The sequence below is a fragment of the Ranitomeya imitator genome, chromosome 2 (assembly GCF_032444005.1).
Source record: "Ranitomeya imitator isolate aRanImi1 chromosome 2, aRanImi1.pri, whole genome shotgun sequence".
Lineage (NCBI taxonomy): Eukaryota > Metazoa > Chordata > Amphibia > Anura > Dendrobatidae > Ranitomeya > Ranitomeya imitator.
Window position 1 is genome coordinate 646,327,954 of NC_091283.1, and position 24,006 is coordinate 646,351,959.

Sequence of the window (24,006 nt, forward strand, 5' to 3'; positions counted from 1 at the left end):
GGGCCTTAACAGCACATGGCGCATCACTCTTCAAATGCAGAAGTTGGCTACCTTGGATAAGAATAGAAGTCAATTCTAGAAGGGCTCCTTTGAGCTCTGATCAGCCAGTGTCATAGCGACATAGAAGTTTCGCTATCTCTGAGTTCCATAAAAATTATTAATATCATGTGTACATGAACTGTAATAAATTAGAGATGGAAAATTAAAGTAATGCTGACTCATACTATATTGCTGAAATTTCCATTTATTTTAAAGAAATAAACACAAAATACTTTAACACATAAGAGTAACAAGGCCTACTGTAAATGTTCTCGCCTCCTCCACTATTCTTTTTCTCTTCTACTACAAAAAGTGACATGGGTTAACTATTGCCAAAAAGAACAAGAAACATACACTCAGGATATATGCCTTGTACATGCAGTAATTAAGTACATGCAAAGGGTTTGTTATTTGTATGGACTTGCTGATGTGCAACATAACTGTTTTTCTGGGTGAAGCACATCCCGCACTCTGAACAGATATAAGGCTTCTCATCAACATGGAGTTTCTGATGTGAAATATATGTTGCTTTCTGGGTAAAGCATTTTCCACATTCCAAACACTTAAAGGGCTTTTGGTCTGCATGAATTAACTGATGTCTCACCAAATATACTTTAGCACTAAAACATTTTCCACATTCGGAACAGCCAAATGGTTTCTCACCTGTGTGGATTCTCTGGTGTACGACACAACTTGCCTTTTGAGTAAAACATTTGCCACAATGAGTACACACAAATGGTTTTTCACCTGTGTGAACTCTCTGATGAGCCACAAAACTGGCTTTCTGAGTGAAGCACTTTCCACAGTCGTTGCATTTGAAAGGTTTCTCATCCGTGTGAATTCTCTGATGTGCATTATAACTAGATTTCTGGGTAAAACACTTGCCACATTCTGAACACTTGAAGGGTTTAATGTCAGTATGAATCAACTGGTGGCGCACCAGATACACTTTAGAACTAAACCGCTTACCACACTGACAGCACTCAAATGGTTTTTCCCCTGTGTGAATCCGCTGATGAACAATGCAACTGGCCTTCTGAGTGAAACATTTCCCACAGTGAGTGCACACAAACGGTTTTTCTCCTGTGTGGATTCTCTGGTGTGCAACATAACCTGCTTTTTGTGTAAAACGCTTTCCACAATCTTGACACTCAAAAGGCTTTTGCCCTGTGTGGATAATCTGGTGTCTTACCAAGTAGATCTTGGAAGTAAAACACTTCCCACATTCAGTACAAAGAAACGGCTTCTGGTCTGTGTGGATACGGCGATGGACGATGAGGTTGGAGGCACTAGTGAAACATTTTCCACACTGAGAACAAACAAATGGTTTTTCCCCAGTGTGAGTTCTCTGATGAGATACGTAGCTAGCTTTTTGCGTGAAACATTTACCACACACGGAGCAGGCATAGGGCTTCTCTCCTGTGTGGATTCTTTGATGTATGATACGGTTTGCTGCATTGGTAAAACATTTGCCACAGACTGAACAAGGAAAAGGTTTCTCTCCTGTGTGTGTTCTCCGATGTTCATCAAAGCTCTTCTTTAGCCGAAAACACTTCCCACAAGACGAACATTCAAAAGGCTTCTCCCCAGTATGGATTCGTTGATGAACTACACAACTCGCCTTTTGTGTAAAACACTTCCCACATTGAGTGCACACAAATGGTTTCTCCCCTGTGTGAATCCTTTCATGAGCAAGGTAACTTGCTTTTTGAGAGAAGCATTTACCACACTGACTACATACAAATGGTTTCTCCCCTGTATGGATTCTCTGGTGGGTAATATAACTGGCTTTCTGAGAAAAACATTTACCACATTCATTGCACACAAAGGGTTTTTCACCAGTGTGGATTCTCTGGTGTGCAAGATAATTTGCTTTCTGTACAAAACATTTGCCACAGTTGTTACACTTAAATGGTTTCTCATCTGCGTGAATCCTCACATGTGCCATGTAACCTGCTTTCTGACTAAAACGCTTGCCACACTCTGTACACTGAAACGGCTTTTCTCCTCTGTGGATCAGCTGATGCCTTACAAGATAGATTTTAGAACTAAAATGTTTCCCACATTCCAAACACTCAAAGGGTTTCTCCCCTGTGTGGGTTCTTTGATGCACAATGCAGCTTGCTTTCTGGGCAAAACATTTGCCACACTGGGAACAGACAAATGGTTTCTCACCTGTGTGAATTCTCTGGTGCACAATACAACTTGCCTTTTGAGCAAAACATTTTCCACAATGTGAGCAGACAAATGGTTTTTCTCCAGTGTGAGTCCTCTCATGTGCCAGATAGCTAGCCTTTTGTGTAAAACACTTCCCGCACAGCCGGCACATAAATGGCTTCTCCCCTGTGTGAATTCTTTGATGTGTGAGGTAACTGGCTTTCTGCGTGAAGCACTTTCCACATAAGGCGCACACAAACGGTTTTTCTCCAGTATGGACCCGTTGATGGGTGATGTAACTTGCTTTCTGGGAAAAGCATTTGCCACAATCCATGCATTTAAAGGGTTTCTCTTCAGTATGTATTCTTTGATGAGCATTATAACTGGCTTTCTGACTAAAACACTTACCACAGTCAAAACAAGCAAAGGGTTTCTCACCCGTATGGATCATTCTGTGTCGGACTAAATAGATTTTTGAGCTAAAACACTTTCCACAGTCTGAACAGTCAAATGGTTTTTCCCCAGTGTGAATTCGCTGGTGCACAATGCAACTTGCCTTCTGGGAAAAACATTTACCACAGTGGGAACAGATGTAGGGTTTTTCACCTGTGTGGATCCTATGATGTGCCAGGTAACTTGCCTTTTGAGTGAAACATTTACCGCACTGAGAACAGGCAAAAGGCTTCTCCCCTGTGTGGATCATGCAGTGTCTCATCAGATACACTTTTGAGCTGAAACATTTACCACACTCAAAACAAACAAAGGGTTTCTCCCCTGTGTGGATCCTCTGGTGAACAATACAGCTGGCTTTCTGAGTAAAACGTTTGCCACAATAAAAGCACACAAATGGTTTCTCACCAGTGTGAATTCGTTGATGCGAAAGGAAGCTGGCTTTCTGGGTGAAGCACTTGCCACAGTGAGAGCATACAAATGGTTTCTCCCCAGTATGGATCCTCTGGTGGACTAAACGGTTTCCAGCACTGCTAAAACATTTTCCACAGTCCGAGCACGGGAATGGCTTTTCAATATCATGAATTCTCATGTGTCTATTAAGGTAAAAGTTAGAAATAAAACACTTTCCACATTGGGAGCATATGTACGGTTTCATGTCTTTGTGCGTTTTCCTATGCACAATGAGATCTGAGGCACTTATAAAGGTTTTTCCACATTCGGCACAAGATAAGTTTGTCTCACCTTGGTGGATTCGCTGATGTTTTATGAAACCTAGCTTTGAAATGAAAAGGTTTCCACACACTGGACATACAAATTGTTTTTTGCAAATTCCCTCATGTTCAAATAGTTCAGATTCATAAGACATTTTACTAGCATCAAAACAAGCAAATACGTTAGCTTTGTGAAAGAGGTTCTCTTGTTTAACAAGGTCTGCACTTATTATGGACACGTTAAGAGGTTCATCTTCTTGGTTAATTCTTTGGTTGTAACGAGTTGTTGAATATTTAGTCCAATGGCTAAACTGATGTGGAGGCAAATGTAAAGAATGGAATCCATTTTGTTCCTCTGACTTTAGCCTATTAGGAAGAATTGATGCCTTGCTTCTTGTAATCCTAGGTATATAATCTTGAGTGACAATGGAAGCTTCTGTTATCCATTCTGGTGGAAAAAAGGGTGAGGAATTTCTCTCAGGAATGGTACCATTAATGGACTCACCAGCTGAAATGATAAAAAGAGCAATTTTGAAACCAGAAGGATGAGCCTCAAATATTGTACCACATTATAATCTTAGTATATTAGAGGGGTTTTCCTATCTTATTAAGTGACAGCATATCAACAGTACTGTTGGAATTATGATTTTGGAAACCTGCACCAATCCAAACCATAAAGTGGCAGCTGCAGATCCTTCTAAATTTCATCCACCACAATGGGGCTGCACTGCTGTTCTGTATACAAATGATAACTTTTCTAACATGGGATAAGAACTTAATGGCTAGTAGTTGCTAACTGCCTGCCTTTTCTGTGGTACGCTGATATCTACCAGTTCAGAATGGTGATGGCCTGTTCATCCTGGCAGCAGTTCTCAAACTGCTCTGCACCAGCTCATGCAATGTAAATTGCACTGAGCCGCCTGCACCAAAATACGTAGCTGGGAGTTAGATGTCAATCAATATGCTGTTAGCAGTGATGCCCATAGACAGAGCACAGCAGAATACAAGGAACTGCTCTGCTGACGTGACAAGTCATGTGAGAATGTGTGAGAACAGTTCTGTGACATCCAGGAGAGATTAGCGCATGGCAAAACAGGCAGATAGTTAGCTACTACATAGCGATAAATGCGTAAACATCTCAAAGGAAACACGACATTTCATTATCCAAGTATCGTACATTCACAAACTGAACCGTCCGAATAGAATGGATATATAATAGATATATAGAATATATATTGATATCCTATAGACATATAATTTCACAAGCCCCCTACATATCATAAACTTTCATCCTTTTGTGCCTTTCAAGTGGCACTAAAGGATGTTTAGCCTTATTTAACCTGTCAAATAAATATTTTTTTTTTAAAAATGAAGTGAGTTCATTCTATTTTTGATAACCAGCAGAGGGTGGTTATAAATGGTATAGTCTCTAACTGGGTCGCTGTGACCAGTGGGGTACCGCAGGGGTCAGTATTGGGACCTGTTCTCTTCAACATATTCATTAATGATCTGGTAGAAGGTTTACACAGTAAAATATCGATATTTGCAGATGATACAAAACTATGTAAAGCAGTTAATACAAGAGAAGATAGTATTCTGCTACAGATGGATCTGGATAAGTTGGAAACTTGGGCTGAAAGGTGGCAGATGAGGTTTAACAATGATAAATGTAAGGTTATACACATGGGAAGAGGGAATCAATATCACCATTACACACTGAACGGGAAACCACTGGGTAAATCTGACAGGGAGAAGGACTTGGGGATCCTAGTTAATGATAAACTTACCTGGAGCAGCCAGTGCCAGGCAGCAGCTGCCAAGGCAAACAGGATCATGGGGTGCATTAAAAGAGGTCTGGATACACATGATGAGAGCATTATACTGCCTCTGTACAAATCCCTAGTTAGACCGCACATGGAGTACTGTGTCCAGTTTTGGGCACCGGTGCTCAGGAAGGATATAATGGAACTAGAGAGAGTACAAAGGAGGGCAACAAAATTAATAAAGGGGATGGGAGAACTACAATACCCAGATAGATTAGCGAAATTAGGATTATTTAGTCTAGAAAAAAGACGACTGAGGGGCGATCTAATAACCATGTATAAGTATATAAGGGGACAATACAAATATCTCGCTGAGGATCTGTTTATACCAAGGAAGGTGACGGGCACAAGGGGGCATTCTTTGCGTCTGGAGGAGAGAAGGTTTTTCCACCAACATAGAAGAGGATTCTTTACTGTTAGGGCAGTGAGAATCTGGAATTGCTTGCCTGAGGAGGTGGTGATGGCGAACTCAGTCGAGGGGTTCAAGAGAGGCCTGGATGTCTTCCTGGAGCAGAACAATATTGTATCATACAATTATTAGGTTCTGTAGAAGGACGTAGATCTGGGGATTTATTATGATGGAATATAGGCTGAACTGGATGGACAAATGTCTTTTTTCGGCCTTACTAACTATGTTACTATGTTACTATGTAAGGTAAAGCAGACAGCTGCAGGCTCATATTATCAGGCTCGGAAGGTCCCTGATTTTTTGGGCCTGTCCTAAAGTCTAAAAATACAAACCCGCAGCTGCCCCAGAATTGGTGCACACTCTCTTTGCAACTTTTCAAAGAAAGTGTGCGGTGAATTATAGTTCTTATCTCTGGGACTTCAATAGTCCATTCCACCAGCACCTCACGCTTCAGATATGAGTGCACACCATTTTTTCTTATCGTGGACATTACAAAGCTAACATCAATTACCTAAATCATTACCCTCATTGCCACCGCAATCAGGGATAGATGGGCCAAGCGCCAGAATTGACGTATCTCATGTGATGCACCAATTCTGGTAGGTTGCGGGCTTATATTTTTAGGCTGGGAAGGGCCCAATAAACAGGGACCTTCCCAGTCTGATAATATCAGCCTGTAACTGTCTGCTTTACCTTTGCTGGTTATCAAAAATAGGGGTGCCCCTCATCATTTTTAAAATTATTTTTTCCTTTAAGAAGTCTAAACACCCTTCACTGCCACATGAAAGGCACTAAAGGTTGAAAGTTTATTATGATTTGTGAATTATATGTCTAAAGAGTATCTATATATTGACTATTTATTCTATTTATAGATTCTATCTATTCTATCTATCTATACAAGATTGATCTATTAGTTTGAAAACTATATTTAAATTACACAGCATCCCAGTATGTAAAAGAGGATGTTAAAAACGCATTGCATACGGATGTCATACTGGTGCTGGGTGAAGAAAAGGAATCGCACACTCGCATTACATAAGTTGAACCTTATGGATTTCACTTGTCTAACTTTTCAGGAGCAGCATCGAAGCTACACGTCGTCAAAATTGTTGGTACCCCTTGTTTAATGACAGAAAAACTCACAATGGTCACAGAAATAACTTGAATCTGACTAAAGTAATAATAAATAAAAGATCTATGAAAATGAACAAATGAAAGTCAGATATTGCTTTTCAACCATGCTTCCACAGAATGAAAAAATAAATAAATAAAACTCATGAAATAGGCCTGGACAGAAATGATGGTACTGAAAATAATGTGACAAAAGGGACATGTTAAATCAAGGTGTGTCCACTAACTAGTATCACAAGTGTCTACAATCTTGGAATCAGTAGTGGGCCTGTATATAGGGCTACAGATACTCACTGGTGCTGTTTGGTGACATGGTATGTATCACACTCAACATGGACCAGAGCAAGCAAAGGAAAGAGATGTCTCAGGGGATTAGAAAGAAATTTATAGACAAACATGTTAAAGGTAAAAGTTATAAGACCATCTCCAAACAGCTTGTTGTTCCTGTGACTACAGTTGCACATATTGTTCAGAAATTGAAGATCCATGGGACTGTAGCCAACCTCCCTGGATGTGGCCGCAGGAGGAAAATTGATGAAAAATCAAAGAGACAGATAATACAAATGGTAACAAAAGAGCCCAGAAAAACTTCTAAACAGATTAAAGGTGAACTTCAAGCTCAAGGAACATCAATGTCAGATCACACCATGCGTCATTGTATAAGCCAAAGTGGACTACATGGGAGACGACCAAGGAGGACATCATTGTTGAAAAAAAATCATAAAAAAGCCAGACTGGAATTTGCCAAACTACATGTTGGCAAGCCACAAAGCTTCAGGGAGAATGTCCTATGGACAGATGAGACAAAAACTGAACTTTTTGGCAAGGCACATCAGCTCTATATTCACAGATGGAAAAATGAAGCCTATGAAGAAAATAACTCTCTCCCTACTGTGAAACATGGAGGAGGCTCTCTTATCTTCTGGGACTGCTTTGCTGCCTCTGGGACAGGGTGTCTAGAATCTGTGCAGAGTACAATGAAATATCAAGACTATCAAGGGATTCTAGAGATAAATGTGCTGCTCAGTGTCAGGAAGCTTGGTCTCAGTCGTAGGTCATGGGTCTTGCAACAGGATAATGACCCAAAACACACAGCTAAAAACACCCAAGAATGGCTAAGATGAAAACACTGGCCTATTCTGAAGTGGCCTTCTATGAGCCCTGACATAAATCCTATTGAGCATCTTTGGAAAGAGCTGAAACATGCCATCTGGTAAAGGTAACCTTCAAACACGAGACAACTGGATCAGTTTTATCATGAGGAGTGGGCAAAAATACTTGTCAAGAGGTGCAGAAGTCTCATTGACAGTTACAGGAATCGTTTGATTGCAGTGATTGCCTCAAAAGGTTGTGCAACAAAATATTAAGTTAAGGGTGCCATTATTTCTGTTCAGGCCTATTTCATGAGTTTTATTTCTTTTTTAATTCTATGAAGCATGGTTAAAAAGCAATGTCTGACTTTCATGTGTTCATTTTCATAGATCTTTTATTTAATATTACTTTAGTAAGATTCAAGTTATTTCTGTGACCATTGTGGTATTTTCTGTCATTAAACGAGGGGTGCCAACAATTTTGACCACCTGTGTATCTATATACATAAGAGGCATCGTGATTACTCGCTGTTACAGAACCCCCAGCACCAAGAATATGTTATGCAGTATATATTATGTATAATAGGTTCCATGTGAAATGCATCAGTCCACAGGCTGCGCCCCTGGTCAGAGGGGACAAGATATTCTCCTTCTGACCTCCCCCACCTTTGTAATTCCCACAGTAAATATCAGCAGGCTCTGACCCTGCAGCTATTGTAATGGATGTCTGGCCTGCTTTTTCTATTGGCCTGCCCTGTGTATCTGTGTTATATATTCTGTGTGCTGTGAATAAAGTGTGTTCTTTTAGACTGGAAATACGTGGAGTAGCAGTCAGCTCTTATATGCTCTCACGTAATCAAGGAATTCCAGCCAGCATCCTTCATTCAGAATCCAGCAAAAGCAGAGTGGACCTCCTGAAACACGGGGGGTGCTGAAAGAGATACTACAGCACAGTAGACTCCGTTACACTGCATAACATATTCTTGGTCCTGGGGGTTCTGTAACACTCGCTAATCCCGCCCCCTGCACAGTAGCTCCGCCCCCACCACATCACCACACATAATCCTGCCCCCCCGCCCCATTAGCACACACATTCCCGCCCCCACCACATTACCACACACAATCCCGCAGCCCCCACCACATTACCACACACAATCCGCACCACATCACCACACATAATCTCGCCCGCCCACCACATCACCACATATAATCCCGCCCCCCCACCACATCACCACACATAATCTCGCCCGCCCACCACATCACACACATAATCCCGCCCCTCCACATCACCACACATAATCCCGCCCCCCCAACACATCACCACACATAATCCCGCCCCTCCACCACATCACCACACATAATCTCGCCCGCCCACCACATCACCACACATAATCCCGCCCCCCCACCACATCACCACACATAATCTCGCCCGCCCACCACATCACCACACATAATCTCGCCCCTCCACCACATCACCACATATAATCCCGCCCCCCAACACATCACCACACATAATCCTGCCCCTCCATATCACCACACATAATCCCGCCCCCCCACATCACCACACATAATCCCGCCCACCACATCACCACAAATAATCCCGCCCCTCCACCACATCACCACACATAATCCCGCCATCCCAACACATCACCACACATAATCCCGCCCCCCAACACATCACCACACATAATCCCTCCCCCCATTCCTTTACCACACATAATCCCGCCCCACACCACATCACCACACATAATCCCGCCCTCCACCACATCACCACACAATCCCGCCCCCCAACACATCACCACACACAATCCCAACCCCCAACACATCACACACAATCCCGCCCCCCAACACATCACCACACATAATCCCGCCCCCCACCAAATCACCACACATAATCCTGCCCCCACCCCTTTACCACACATAATCCCGCCCCCCACCACATCACCACACATAATCCCACCCTCCACCACATCACCACACAATCCCGCCACCCAACACATCACCACACACAATTCCAACCCCCAACACATCACCACACATAATCCCGCCCCCCACCCCTTTACCACACATAATCCCGCCCCCCACCACCACACATAATCCCGCCCTCCACCACATCACCACACCATCCCGCCACCCAACACATCACCACACACAATCCCGCCACCCAACACATTACAACACATAATCACACCCCCCACATTACCACACATAATCCCGCCCCTCCACCATATCACCACACATAATCCCGCCCCCCAACACATCACCACACCTAATCCCACCCCTACCCCATTACCACACATAATCCTACCCCCCCACCTCATTACCACACATAATCCCGCCCCCACCACATCACCATACATAATCCCGCCCCCACATCACCACACATAATCCCGCCCCCACCACATCACCACACATAATCCCCCAACCACATCACCACACATAATCCCCCACATCACCACACATAATCTCGCCCCCCCACCATATCACCACACATAATCTTGCCCCCCACATCATCACATATAATCCCACCCCTCCACATCACAACACATAATCCCGCCCCCACCACATTACCACACATAATCCCGCCCCCACCACACATAATCCCGCCCCCCACACTACCACAGATAATCCCACCCCCACATTACCACACGTAATCCCGCCCCCCCACCACATTAACACACATAATTCCGCCCCCCACATTGCCACACGAGGCTCCGTCCCCACATATTACCACACGAGGCTCCATCCCCACATATTACCACACGAGGCTCCATCCCCACACATTACCACACGAGGCTCCGTCCCCACACATTACCATACAAGGCTCCGTCCCCACACATTACCACACGAGGCTCCGTCCCCACACATTAACACACGAGGCTCCGTCCCCCCACATTACCACAAGAGGCTGCGTCCCCACACATTACCACACGAGGCTCTGTCCACACACATTACCACACGAGGCTCTGTCCACACACATTACCACACGAGGTTCCGTCCCCACACCTTACCACACAAGGCACCGTCCCCGCACATTACCACACGAGGCTCCGTCCTCACACATGTGATTGTGTTTACAGAGAAATTTTAACTTAATTTATGCTTCGTTATGAAATTTGTTTAGATGCTGGAATGAATAAAATACGCACATCTTACTGAATCCAGTTTGTTTTTGATTTTACACTGTGAATAAAATGTATTATTAGTATTATTCAGATTTTTATTGATTATTATTATTAACTTTATTTTAAGTTAATTTACCACCTGCGTAAGCGCTATTGAATGTTGTCATTATTTACTTTAGTTTAATCACCAGCAGCATTAATTAGATAGCAATGAGCGTGCCGAGCGTTAGCTGGCTGGAAACAGCTAGTTTGTTATATTACTCAAGTGAGTGAGCCCTTAGCCAAAATACAGAACTTTCACTACTAAGAGTATAAGTCTGTAGCTATATTGTGTTGTCCGCAGCTGTATTGTGCTTTCCTTAGAAATCTGTATCTTCTGACAACATCATGCATGAAATGTCTTCAGTGCAGATGTCACTTTCCTTTGCTCTATAAAAGAATTGAGAATTGCTGTATTATGGGACATAAATAATAAAATGAAAATAAGGTTTGTATTAAAATGAACCTGCCGTATGATTTATGTTGCCAAACCAGGGCAGCATGAATTAGAATCTGGCTTCATTACTGCAGCCATGTATGTTCCACTCTTACACTACGGTGTTTCAGAGAAAACATACTTAGAAAAAGCAGCGGAAAAGATGCAACTCGGATGACTAGTCCAAGGGGCAGATCCCCAATGGCTTTTCCACGTTTCACTCGCCATGATTGAAAAGTCTGTCCCTAAACACGGTTATTTTGGCCACATCATCCCTGACCACCATTTCAAATCATGTTTTCACTGAAATGCCACAGTGTTTCAGAGGGAAACATACATAGCTGCAATACCGGAACCAGCCCCTGCCTCATGCTGCACCTAATTCATGAGTCAGCTGACAGGTTCCTGATCATTTAAAAGACTGGGACCATACAACATTCATCAAGTTTTATGATTATTTAAAAGGGTATTCCCACCTTTAAATTAGATAATTCACTAGGATGTGTGTGAAGAAACCAGAGTATATCTTAATTACCCAGACAGCTATGTTTTGTCAAACCAGTAAGAACTAACTTTTCATCTGTATAATGGCTTGTGGATTTAAGTGTTTATGTCTGGTGGTTCAAGAAGACAGACTTGCAAACTGATATACCATTTAACATACTGTGTAAGTCTGTAATAGTGACTTGTACATAGTGAGTGTTTATCTTTGTTTATTGATGTGTGCTGATATGCAAATTGTGCACTGAATTCTGGAACCAGCTAGGTGATTCTAAAGCAGAGAGGGAAAGACTGTGCAAATAGATTGAATGGTCAAGTAGTACTACTTGATCTCATCACCATTGTTTACCTTATCTTGATGTTGGACTGAAGGACACTGGGTAATTTTAATAATAGCTTACATGCCTTGGGTATAAAAAGACTCAGAGATCACATCATTGGGGGCTGAAGTAACAGAGAGCTACCAACCGGACTCTCTTCTGGATCTCAGCTGAGGGTACATTGGACTCGGCTGCAAGAACACAGGACTGCTCTCGGTTATCTCCCTACGCTTGTCGTTACCCACTCTCTGCGTGCATACCACAGATGGAGTAGAGACCCTGGGAGCTCTGACGTAACATCTACCATTATCTTGGCGAGTCAGCGGAAGGGTGAGACTCTGTAATGTGCACCATCTTGGTGTAATTGCTGAGATTGTTCTGTTTGCTATTGTGTGTTGTGGTTCAATAAAGTATTGCCACACTGTTTTACCTCAACCCTGTGTTGTCTGTGCAGTGTATTGCCCACCGGGAGATAGAGCGGGCGTTCAGTGGTATGAGCCCTGGTCCATGCAGTCTTGCTAAAGCAGCCGGGCCAGCGGACGAGAGCACCCACTGACCTCGTTTCTCCACAATGTGCAATTCAATTTCTTATTTGCCAGCACAGCTGTTTATCTTGAATGATCACTTACTTGTACATGAATATTCTATAAGTGCCTTCTTGACTGACTGCTGAGAGTCCATTGAAAGTGGTTCCTTTCCTTGTTCGATAACGGCTATGACAGAAGGCTTCACATGATTCAAACCTAGAAGAAATAAATTATCTAATGATTCAAAGTTAAGATCTTGATCTAGATTCTTACTTATAGGCCATGTTCACACATTCAGTATTTGGGCAGCATTTGACATTATGACTTACAGATAAAATACTCACCAAATACTGAAAATGTAAATGTAGCCATAATAAAATAAATATTTCACTGGAGTGGTTTATTACTGACAGAATATCTGTTAAATGGCTATTCCAAGAAATGAATTATTTTTCACAAAGCACAAAATACATACTTATCATTATTAATATACAGATTAAGTATACATAATGTTTCTTTCCTGTACCTTTGTGTATTTTTTCATCTCAATCTGCCACTCTGGGCATCCAGCTTCACAAAGCTGAATGTTGGTATTTTTCTTAGACTACTAAATTACATTTTATAGCAGCACCTTCTCCTCAGTGCTACATTCTTTAAAACCGAACCTGCCAGCAGGATTTTGCTAAATAAGCTACAAACACTGTCATGATGGCTCTGTAATACTGATTTTAATTTTACCTGCTGTGCAGAAATCCATCTTGTGGTTCTTGTGTAATCAGTGATAGAAGTTTTCAGCTAATGAGATGCTCATCCTTCGGGGCGGGACAGTAGGCAGAGTCTTATCTTCCTCCTGTAAGCCAGTGAATCCAAGAAAAGACCCACCTACAGGCAGCCCAGAAGCACAAACATGTTCCTCATCATGTACCAAATGCATAAAAAGAGAGGGTTTTGCAGTTTTAAGCACATCTAACCCTGCTAAACCTAGTTATTCGATGCTCTGTACTGGAGGACTGCAGCTCTCCTGAAAACCAGCTAATTGTTAAATTATGTAAAACATAGATGTAATTATATTCATGTCTGTGGCAGAAGATAAATTTGCATCGGTAGAGTACTGTACAGTAGTATACAGTGCACAGAAGCATAGAGTCTATTCTAAACAAAAAATACACTGTATACCAGAGTTGGAGGCAAGAGTAGAGCTAAACTAATGGGAAGCCAGGTGAGAGAAGCTGCACTGTACATGATCGGCTTAAAGCACTAGAACTACAGGAGGATGGATCCAATCACAACTGTAAGGTAAAAAGAGTCTGGAGAGGCATCCTTTTAGGATAATAGGTGTTATGAACTGGTGATTCAGAACCACAATGGACCTGGTGGTTAAGAGCACATAAAGTGACCTGATAGTTACTAATAACATAGGACGAGCTCTGAGACGTGGGAACTCTGCTGACCGCAATCCCTAATCCTATCACACCACACTAGAGGTAGCCGTGGAGCGCTCCTGACCAGACCTAGGCGCCTCGGGCACAGCCTGAGAAACTAGCTAGCCCTGAAGATAGAAAAATAAGCCTACCTTGCCTTAGAGAAATTCCCCAAAGGAAAAGGCAGCCCCCCACATATAATGACTGTGAGTAAAGATGAAAATACAAATACAGGGATGAAATAGATTTTAGCAAAGTGAGGCCCGACTTACTGAATAGACCGAGGATAGGAAAGATAGCTTTGCAGTCAGCACAAAAACCTACAAACAACCACGCAGAGGGCGCAAAAAGACCCTCCGCACCGACTAACGGTACGGAGGTGCTTCCTCTGCGTCCCAGAGCTTCCAGCAAGCAAGACAAACCAAAATCGCAAGCTGGACAGAAAAAATAGCAAACCAAGAAACACAAGCAGAACTTAGCTTATGCAGGCCACAAGGACGATCCAGGAGAGAGCAAGACCAATACTGGAACATTGACTGGAGGCCAGGAACAAAGAACTAGGTGGAGTTAAATAGAGCAGCACCTAACGACTTAACCTCGTCACCTGAGGAAGGAATCTCAGAAGCCGCAGCTCCACTCACATCCACCAGAGGAAGCTTATGGACAGAACCAGCCGAAGTACCACTCATGACCACAGGAGGGAGCTTGACCACAGAATTCACAACAGTACCCCCCCCTTGAGGAGGGGTCACCGAACCCTCACCAGAGCCCCCAGGCCGACCAGGATGAGCCACATGAAAGGCAAGAACAAGATCGGCAGCATGAACATCAGAGGCAAAGACCCAGGAATTATCTTCCTGACCATAACCCTTCCACTTAACCAGGTACTGGAGTTTCCGTCTCGAAATACGAGAATCCAAAATCTTCTCCACTATATACTCCAACTCCCCCTCAACCAAAACCGGGGCAGGAGGATCAACGGATGGAACCACAGGTGCCACGTATCGCCGCAACAATGACCTATGGAATACATTATGGATGGAAAAAGAAGCTGGAAGGGTCAAACGAAAAGACACAGGATTAAGAACCTCAGAAATCCTATACGGACCAATGAAACGAGGCTTAAACTTAGGAGAGGAAACTTTCATAGGAATATAACGAGACGACAACCAAACCAAATCCCCAACACGAAGTCGGGGACCCACACAGCACCTGCGGTTAGCGAAACGTTGAGCCTTCTCCTGGGACAATGTCAAATTGTCCACTACATGAGTCCAAATCTGCTGCAACCTATCCACCACAGTATCCACACCAGGACAGTCCGAAGACTCAACCTGCCCTGAAGAGAAACGAGGATGGAAACCAGAATTGCAGAAAAACGGCGAAACCAAAGTAGCCGAGCTGGCCCGATTATTAAGGGCGAACTCAGCCAAAGGCAAAAAGGACACCCAATCATCCTGATCAGCAGAAACAAAACATCTCAGATATGTTTCCAAGGTCTGATTGGTTCGTTCAGTTTGGCCATTTGTCTGAGGATGGAAAGCCGAGGAAAAAGACAAATCAATGCCCATCCTAGCACAAAAGGCTCGCCAAAACCTCGAAACAAACTGGGAACCTCTGTCAGAAACGATGTTCTCTGGAATGCGATGTAAACGAACCACATGCTGGAAAAACAATGGCACCAAATCAGAGGAGGAAGGCAATTTAGACAAGGGTACCAAATGGACCATCTTAGAGAAGCGATCACAAACCACCCAAATGACCGACATCTTTTGAGAGACGGGGAGATCCGAAATAAAATCCATAGAGATATGTGTCCAGGGCCTCTTCGGGACCGGCAAGGGCAAAAGCAACCCACTGGCACGAGAACAGCAGGGCTTAGCCCGAGCATAAATCCCACAGGACTGCACAAACGAACGCACATCCCGCGACAGAGACGGCCACCAAAAGGATCTAGCCACCAAATCTCTGGTACCAAAGATTCCAGGATGACCAGCCAACACCGAACAATAAACCTCAGAGATAACTCTACTCGTCCATTTATCAGGGACAAACAGTTTCTCCGCTGGGCAACGGTCAGGTCTATTAGCCTGAAATTTTTGCAGCACCCGCCGCAAATCAGGGGAGATGGCAGACAAAATTACCCCCTCTTTGAGAATACCCGCCGGCTCAGGCAAACCCGGAGAGTCGGGCACAAAACTCCTAGAAAGGGCATCCGCCTTCACATTCTTAGAGCCCGGAAGGTACGAAACCACAAAGTCAAAACGGGAGAAAAACAGCGACCAACGAGCCTGTCTAGGATTCAACCGTTTGGCAGACTCGAGATAAGTCAAGTTCTTGTGATCAGTCAAGACCACCATGCGATGCTTAGCTCCTTCAAGCCAATGACGCCACTCCTCGAATGCCCACTTCATGGCCAGCAACTCTCGATTGCCAACATCATAATTACGCTCAGCAGGCGAAAACTTCCTGGAAAAGAAGGCACATGGTTTCATCACCGAGCCATCAGAACTTCTCTGCGACAAAACAGCCCCTGCTCCAATCTCAGAATCATCAACCTCGACCTGGAACGGGAGCGAAACATCTGGCTGGCACAACACAGGGGCAGAAGAAAAACGACGCTTCAACTCCTGAAAGGCTTCCACAGCAGCAGAAGACCAATTGACCACATCAGCACCCTTCTTGGTTAAATCAGTCAATGGTTTAGCAATACTAGAAAAATTATTGATGAAGCGACGATAAAAATTAGCAAAGCCCAGGAACTTTTGCAGACTCTTCAGAAATGTTGGCTGAGTCCACTCATAAATGGCCTGAACTTTAACAGGGTCCATCTCGATAGTAGAAGGGGAAAAAATGAAACCCAAAAATGAAACCTTCTGAACACCAAAGAGACACTTTGATCCCTTCACAAACAAAGAATTAGCACGCAGGACCTGGAACACCATTCTAACCTGCTTCACGTGAGACTCCCAATCATCCGAGAAGACCAAAATATCATCCAAGTATACAATCAGGAATTTATCCAGGTACTCTCGGAAGATGTCATGCATAAAGGACTGAAATACTGATGAAGCATTGGAAAGCCCGAATGGCATAACCAGGTACTCAAAATGGCCCTCGGGCGTATTAAATGCTGTTTTCCATTCATCGCCCTGTTTAATACGCACAAGATTATACGCACCACGAAGATCTATCTTGGTGAACCAACTAGCCCCCTTAATCCGAGCAAACAAATCAGACAGCAGCGACAAGGGGTACTGAAATTTGACTGTGATTTTATTTAGAAGGCGGTAATCAATACAAGGTCTCAACAAACCATCCTTCTTGGCCACAAAAAAGAACCCTGCTCCTAATGGCGACGACGACGGGCGAATATGACCCTTCTCCAAGGATTCCTTTACGTAACTCCGCATAGCGGCGTGCTCAGGCACAGACAAATTAAACAGTCGACCTTTAGGAAACTTACTACCAGGAATCAAATCGATAGCACAATCGCAATCCCTATGCGGAGGTAGGGCACAGGACTTGGGCTCATCAAATACAACCCAGTAATCCGACAAGAACTCTGGGACCTCAGAAGGGGTGGATGATGAAATAGACAGAACTGGAACATCACCATGTACCCCCTGACAACCCCAGCTGGACACAGACATAGATTTCCAATCCAATACTGGGTTATGGACTTGTAGCCATGGCAACCCCAACACGACCACATCATGTAGATTATGCAACACCAAAAAGCGAATATCCTCCTGATGTGCAGGAGCCATGCACATGGTCAATTGGGTCCAGTACTGAGGCTTATTCTTGGCCAAAGGCGTAGCATCAATTCCTCTCAGTGGAATAGGATACTGCAAGGGCTCCAAGAAAAACCCACAGCGCCTAGCATACTCCAAGTCCATCAAATTCAGGGCAGCGCCTGAATCCACAAATGCCATGACAGAATAGGATGACAAAGAGCAGATCAAAGTAACGGACAAAAGAAATTTCGACTGTACCGTACCAATGGTGGTAGACCTAGCGAAACGCCTGGTGCGCTTAGGACAATCGGAGATAGCATGAGTGGAATCACCACAGTAAAAACACAGCCCATTCCGACGTCTGTGTTCTTGCCGTTCAGCTCTGGTCAAAGTCCTATCACATTGCATAGGCTCAGGTTTATGCTCAGATAATACCGCCAAATGGTGCACAGTTTTACGCTCACGTAAGCGTCGATCGATCTGAATGGCCAAAGACATAGACTCATTCAGACCAGCAGGCATAGGAAATCCCACCATGACATCCTTAAGGGCTTCACAGAGACCCTTTCTGAAAATTGCTGCCAGCGCACATTCATTCCATTGAGTGAGCACAGACCACTTCCTAAACTTCTGACAATATACCTCTACCTCATCCTGACCCTGACACAGAGCCAGCAAATTTTTCTCTGCCTGATCCACTGAATTAGGTTCATCATAAAGCAATCCGAGCGCCAGAAAAAACGCATCAATATCACATAATGCAGGATCTCCTGGCGCAAGGGAAAATGCCCAGTCTTGAGGGTCGCCACGTAATAAAGAAATAATGATCTTAACTTGTTGAATTGGGTCACCAGAGGAGCGGGGTTTCAAAGCCAGAAATAGTTTACAATTTTTTTTAAAATTCAGAAACTTAGCTCTATCTCCAGAAAATAACTCAGGAATAGGAATTTTAGGTTCTAACATAGGATTCTGAACCACTAAATCTTGAATGTTCTGTACACTTATAGTGAGATTATCCATCAAAGAGGACAGACCTTGAATGTCCATGTCCACACCCGTGTTCTGAACCACCCAGATGTAAAGGGGAAAAGAAAGACAAAACACAGTGCAAAGAAAAAAAAATGGTCTCAGAACTTCTCTTTTCCCTCTATTGAGAAGCATTAGTACTTTGGGCCTCCAGTACTGTTATGAACTGGTGATTCAGAACCACAATGGACCTGGTGGTTAAGAGCACATAAAGTGACCTGATAGTTACTAATAACATAGGACGAGCTCTGAGACGTGGGAACTCTGCTGACCGCAATCCCTAATCCTATCACACCACACTAGAGGTAGCCGTGGAGCGCTCCTGACCAGACCTAGGCGCCTCGGGCACAGCCTGAGAAACTAGCTAGCCCTGAAGATAGAAAAATAAGCCTACCTTGCCTCAGAGAAATTCCCCAAAGGAAAAGGCAGCCCCCCACATATAATAACTGTGAGTAAAGATGAAAATACAAACACAGGGATGAAATAGATTTTAGCAAAGTGAGGCCCGACTTACTGAATAGACCGAGGATAGGAAAGATAGCTTTGCAGTCAGCACAAAAACCTACAAACAACCACGCAGAGGGCGCAAAAAGACCCTCCGCACCGACTAACGGTACGGAGGTGCTTCCTCTGCGTCCCAGAGCTTCCAGCAAGCAAGACAAACCAAAATCGCAAGCTGGACAGAAAAAATAGCAAACCAAGAAACACAAGCAGAACTTAGCTTATGCAGGCCACAAGGACGATCCAGGAGAGAGCAAGACCAATACTGGAACATTGACTGGAGGCCAGGAACAAAGAACTAGGTGGAGTTAAATAGAGCAGCACCTAACGACTTAACCTCGTCACCTGAGGAAGGAAACTCAGTAGCCGCAGCTCCACTCACATCCACCAGAGGAAGCTTATGGACAGAACCAGCCGAAGTACCACTCATGACCACAGGAGGGAGCTTGACCACAGAATTCACAACAAATAGGTGCAAAATGGGGCAGATTAAAAAATGAGATATACATAGATACCTGCGCTAGAAATAAAAAGATCCCCAGTTCAGCTATTGCAGCAACTGAGTGTAGCTGCGAGGGCTAAGTAACTGTGCAAAGACAACCTGCATAAAAGTACTGCACATGCAATACAAACGGCTGTTAACTCAGCCAAGGATGCTGGAATGCAGGGAAAATAACTAACTTGCGTCTGATAGGTGCGGGATAGTTGGCCATAGATCCTTTTGGCTAGGGATGATGCAGAAAGCGCTCCCAAAATTGGTAAACAGAGAGTCCGGCGGAGATTGCAGCCAGGTTGGACTGGGAATGCGGCGTACCAATGAGGGAATGTCCTCCCTGGGCGGTGGGGAAACCTCCAATGCTGCTGGGTGGCTGGACAGGTGAGCGCGGGGTGCTGCGGCCGAGATGCCGCTGTGAGGTAGCGTTGTGGGTAGGGGGCGTGGTCAGGGTGACGACACCGAGGGTCCGACTTTCCGATGCGTTTCGAAGGTGCTCAGACCTTCTTCGTCAGGGATGCTGATGCAGGAATGGCCTGTGTGTTGTTCAGGACGTCTGTGCCCACTTGGAGCCATCCAAAACACAGGCCATTCTGCAGTGTCCTGCCAGGACACACGGAAGTGTGTCCACCCTGACAGACACTCACACACTCACTCAACTTCTCTTCCATGTGCTACACACACCTCCTTTACATAGGTGTAACCACACCCAGGTACCTGTTACATGGCTAGTCAGGTGAGCGTGAGATCACCATAGGTCCTTATACACAAAACCATCTTACGTGTTCAGACACACCTCTTTGGCTGGGTTTGTAGGTGACTGAACCCACCCATCTCTCCAATCACCTGGAAGCCTTCCCAATGTAAACAAACCCCTCAGCAGTAGATCTGCTTGAGCAAAACATACCCAGGCTTCCATCACAGGGTCATCCACCTCTGAGATACATACCATCCATCATTCACATGCCCAGTCACTATGCTACAATACGTATAATGAAATAAAAGACTGTGGATAAAAGAAAAATAGATAAAAACTGTGATGATACAAATGGATATATATACACTCATGTTTATAAACATATACAGTTAGGGCCAGAAATATTTGGACAGTGACACAAGTTTTGTTATTTTAGCTGTTTGCAAAAACATGTTCAGAAATACAATTATATATATAATATGGGCTGAAAGTGCACACTCCCAGCTGCAATATGATAGTTTCCACATCCAAATCGGAGAAAGGGTTAAGGAATCATAGCTCTGTAATGCATAGCGTCCTCTTTTTCAAGGGACCAAAAGTAATTGGACAATGGACTCTAAGGGCTGCAATTAACTCTGAAGGTGTCTCCCTCGTTAACCTGTAATCAATGAAGTAGTTAAAAGGTCAGGGGTGGATTCCAGGTGTGTGGTTTTGCATTTGGAAGCTGTTGCTGTGAGCAGACAACATGCGGTCAAAGGAACTCTCAATTGAGGTGAAGCAGAACATCCTGAGGCTGAAAAAAAAGAAAAAATCCATCAGAGAGATAGCAGACATGCTTGGAGTAGCAAAATCAACAGTTGGGTACATTCTGAGAAAAAAGGAATTGACTGGTGAGCTTGGGAACTCAAAAAGGCCTGGGCGTCCACGGATGACAACAGTGGTGGATGATCGCCACATACTTAATTTGGTGAAGAAGAACCCGTTCACAACATCAACTGAAGTCCAGAACACTCTCAGTGAAGTAGGTGTATCTGTCTCTAAGTCAACAGTAAAGAGAAGACTCCATGACAGTAAATACAAAGGGTTCACATCTAGATGCAAACCATTCATCAATACCAAAAATAGACAGGCCAGAGTTAAATTTGCAGAAAAACACCTCAAGAAGCCAGCTCAGTTCTGGAAAAGTATTCTATGGACAGATGAGACAAAGATCAACCTGTACCAGAATGATGGGAAGAAAAAAGTTTGGAGAAGAAAGGGAACGGCACATGATCCAAGGCACACCACATCCTCTGTAAAACATGGTGGAGGCAACGTGATGGCATGGGCATGCATGGCTTTCAATGGCATTGGGTCACTTGTGTTTATTGATGACATAAGAGCAGACAAGAGTAGCCGGATGAATTCTGAAGTGTACCGGGATATACTTTCAGCCCAGATTCAGCCAAATGCTGCAAAGTTGATTGGACGGCGCTTCATAGTACAGATGGACAATGACCCCAAGCATACAGCCAGGACCCAGGAGTTCATGAGTGCCAAAAAGTGGAACATTCTGCAATGGCCAAGTCAATCTCCAGATCTAAACCCAATTGAGCATGCATTTCACTTGCTCAAATCCAGACTTAAGACGGAAAGACCCATAAACAAGCAAGACCTAAAGGCTGCGGCTGTAAAGGCCTGGCAAAGCATTAAGAAGGAGGAAACCCAGCGTTTGGTGATGTCCATGGGTTCCAGACTTAAGGCAGTGATTGCCTCCAAAGGATTTGCAACAAAATATTGAAAATAAAAATATTTTGTTTGGGTTATGTTTATTTGTCCAATTACTTTTGACCTCCTAAAATGTGGAGTGTTTGTAAAGAAATGTGTACAATTCCTACATTTTCTATCAGATATTTTTGTTCAACCCTTCAAATTAAACGTTACTTTCTGCACTTGAATTCTGTTGTAGAGGTTTCATTTCAAATCCAATGTGGTGGCATGCAGAGCCCAACTCGCGAAAATTGTGTCACTGTCCAAATATTTCTGGCCCTAACTGTATACATATACTGTATATGCATACACATCACTGGTCCTACAGTGAAGTAAATAGATAATTCCTATTAACCTGCATATTAAAGGGTGGGGGCTGTGAAGGTTGCTTCAGGAGGTTATGAGAAGGCATAGAGTTCAATTTGATGATTGAGGCCCTTAGGGGCCAAACTGTTTTTTACATGGACACTGTATTAAATAGATTACCCCAGTTGTAGTGCAGGAAATTGAATCTTTAATTAAAAAATGTTTCTTTATTCGGAGAATCATGAAACATGGTCTGTCTCGTTTTTCTAAAAGTTGTACGAATACAACAAGAACATGTCCCACATTGTGTAAAACCCATAGGGCGTGCGCCTGAAACTGGTGGCTTGGCTACTTTCGTGGTGGGGCTATCAGGTTGCCAAGTGTTTGGGCCTTCCTGAATACAAACTTAGGATTGTCTGGTAAGAGTTCGCCAATCTTTTTGTCACCCTGGAGGATGAAGCAATGTTTGCGGATAATATTAATAAACTGTGCATGGTTGTTGTGAATTTGTTCAGCTAACGTGAATGAGTCAGTTGGGGCTACTTCAGGAGCGCCAGTGTATAACTTATCTAATATAGTTTCTTCAACCTCTCTGTGCACATACACATACGCTGCACCTAATGGCTATCAATGCTCTCAAATTAGATAGGGATCAGCGGTTCTCACATATCCATGAACGTTTTTGTCTTAATGGTTCTATTCCGGCCAAAGATAATCAGGCAAGAGATCTACTAAAGTCATTGGAGAAATATTTATTTACTGAAATGAGGGATATGTGGGAGGTGGCCATACTCGAGAAATATGTTCAGGCCAAAGTTGTCCCCAAAGGATTGGTGGTCTACAAATCTTTGGCAGGCGATTTTGGTAATCCCAACACCCAACGGGAATGTTTGCCAATTTATTACAGATAAAAGATCAGCCAATTTGGAGAAAACCAGCTGCCAAGTGGTCAGGTTTTTGGACCAACTTGACCAAATTAATCATCTTGAGGACCTACAGGATTTGGTTGAACTGTCTAGAGAGGGAAACAGAGATTATTGATAAAAAAAAATCAAGAAGGTCCAAAGGGACAGTATTCCAATGGAAATGTAGTCTAGGCCCTCGTTTTTCACAGCAATAGGTTCATCACCTCCTGCCAGCATCCCACAAAGACCAGACCAACTAGTGGTCTTAGATTAATATAATATCACTTCATCACATAACACGCTGGACAACTCAGTGGCATTTTCTGTTTACACCAACACCAACTCTACCCAATATACCCATATTTCTATTTATAATAGAAATAAAAACAAACCTAGATCCTTGGAGT

At 43.7% G+C, this 24,006-nt stretch overlaps 1 protein-coding gene across 1 annotated transcript in view; it reads right to left on the reverse strand.

Moving 5' to 3' along the window:
• Positions 1–233: 233 nt before the first annotated feature.
• LOC138665405 (zinc finger protein 585A-like) overlaps positions 234–24,006 on the reverse strand; it is a 129,810-nt gene continuing 106,037 nt past the window's right edge. The window contains exons 4-5 of the mRNA XM_069752852.1: positions 12,864–12,977; positions 234–3,867 (exon numbers count right to left, since the gene is read on the reverse strand). Of these exons, the coding sequence (XP_069608953.1) occupies positions 425–3,867; positions 12,864–12,977 (3,557 nt within the window). The 3' untranslated portion in view covers positions 234–424. The remainder of the gene's footprint in view (positions 3,868–12,863; positions 12,978–24,006) is intronic.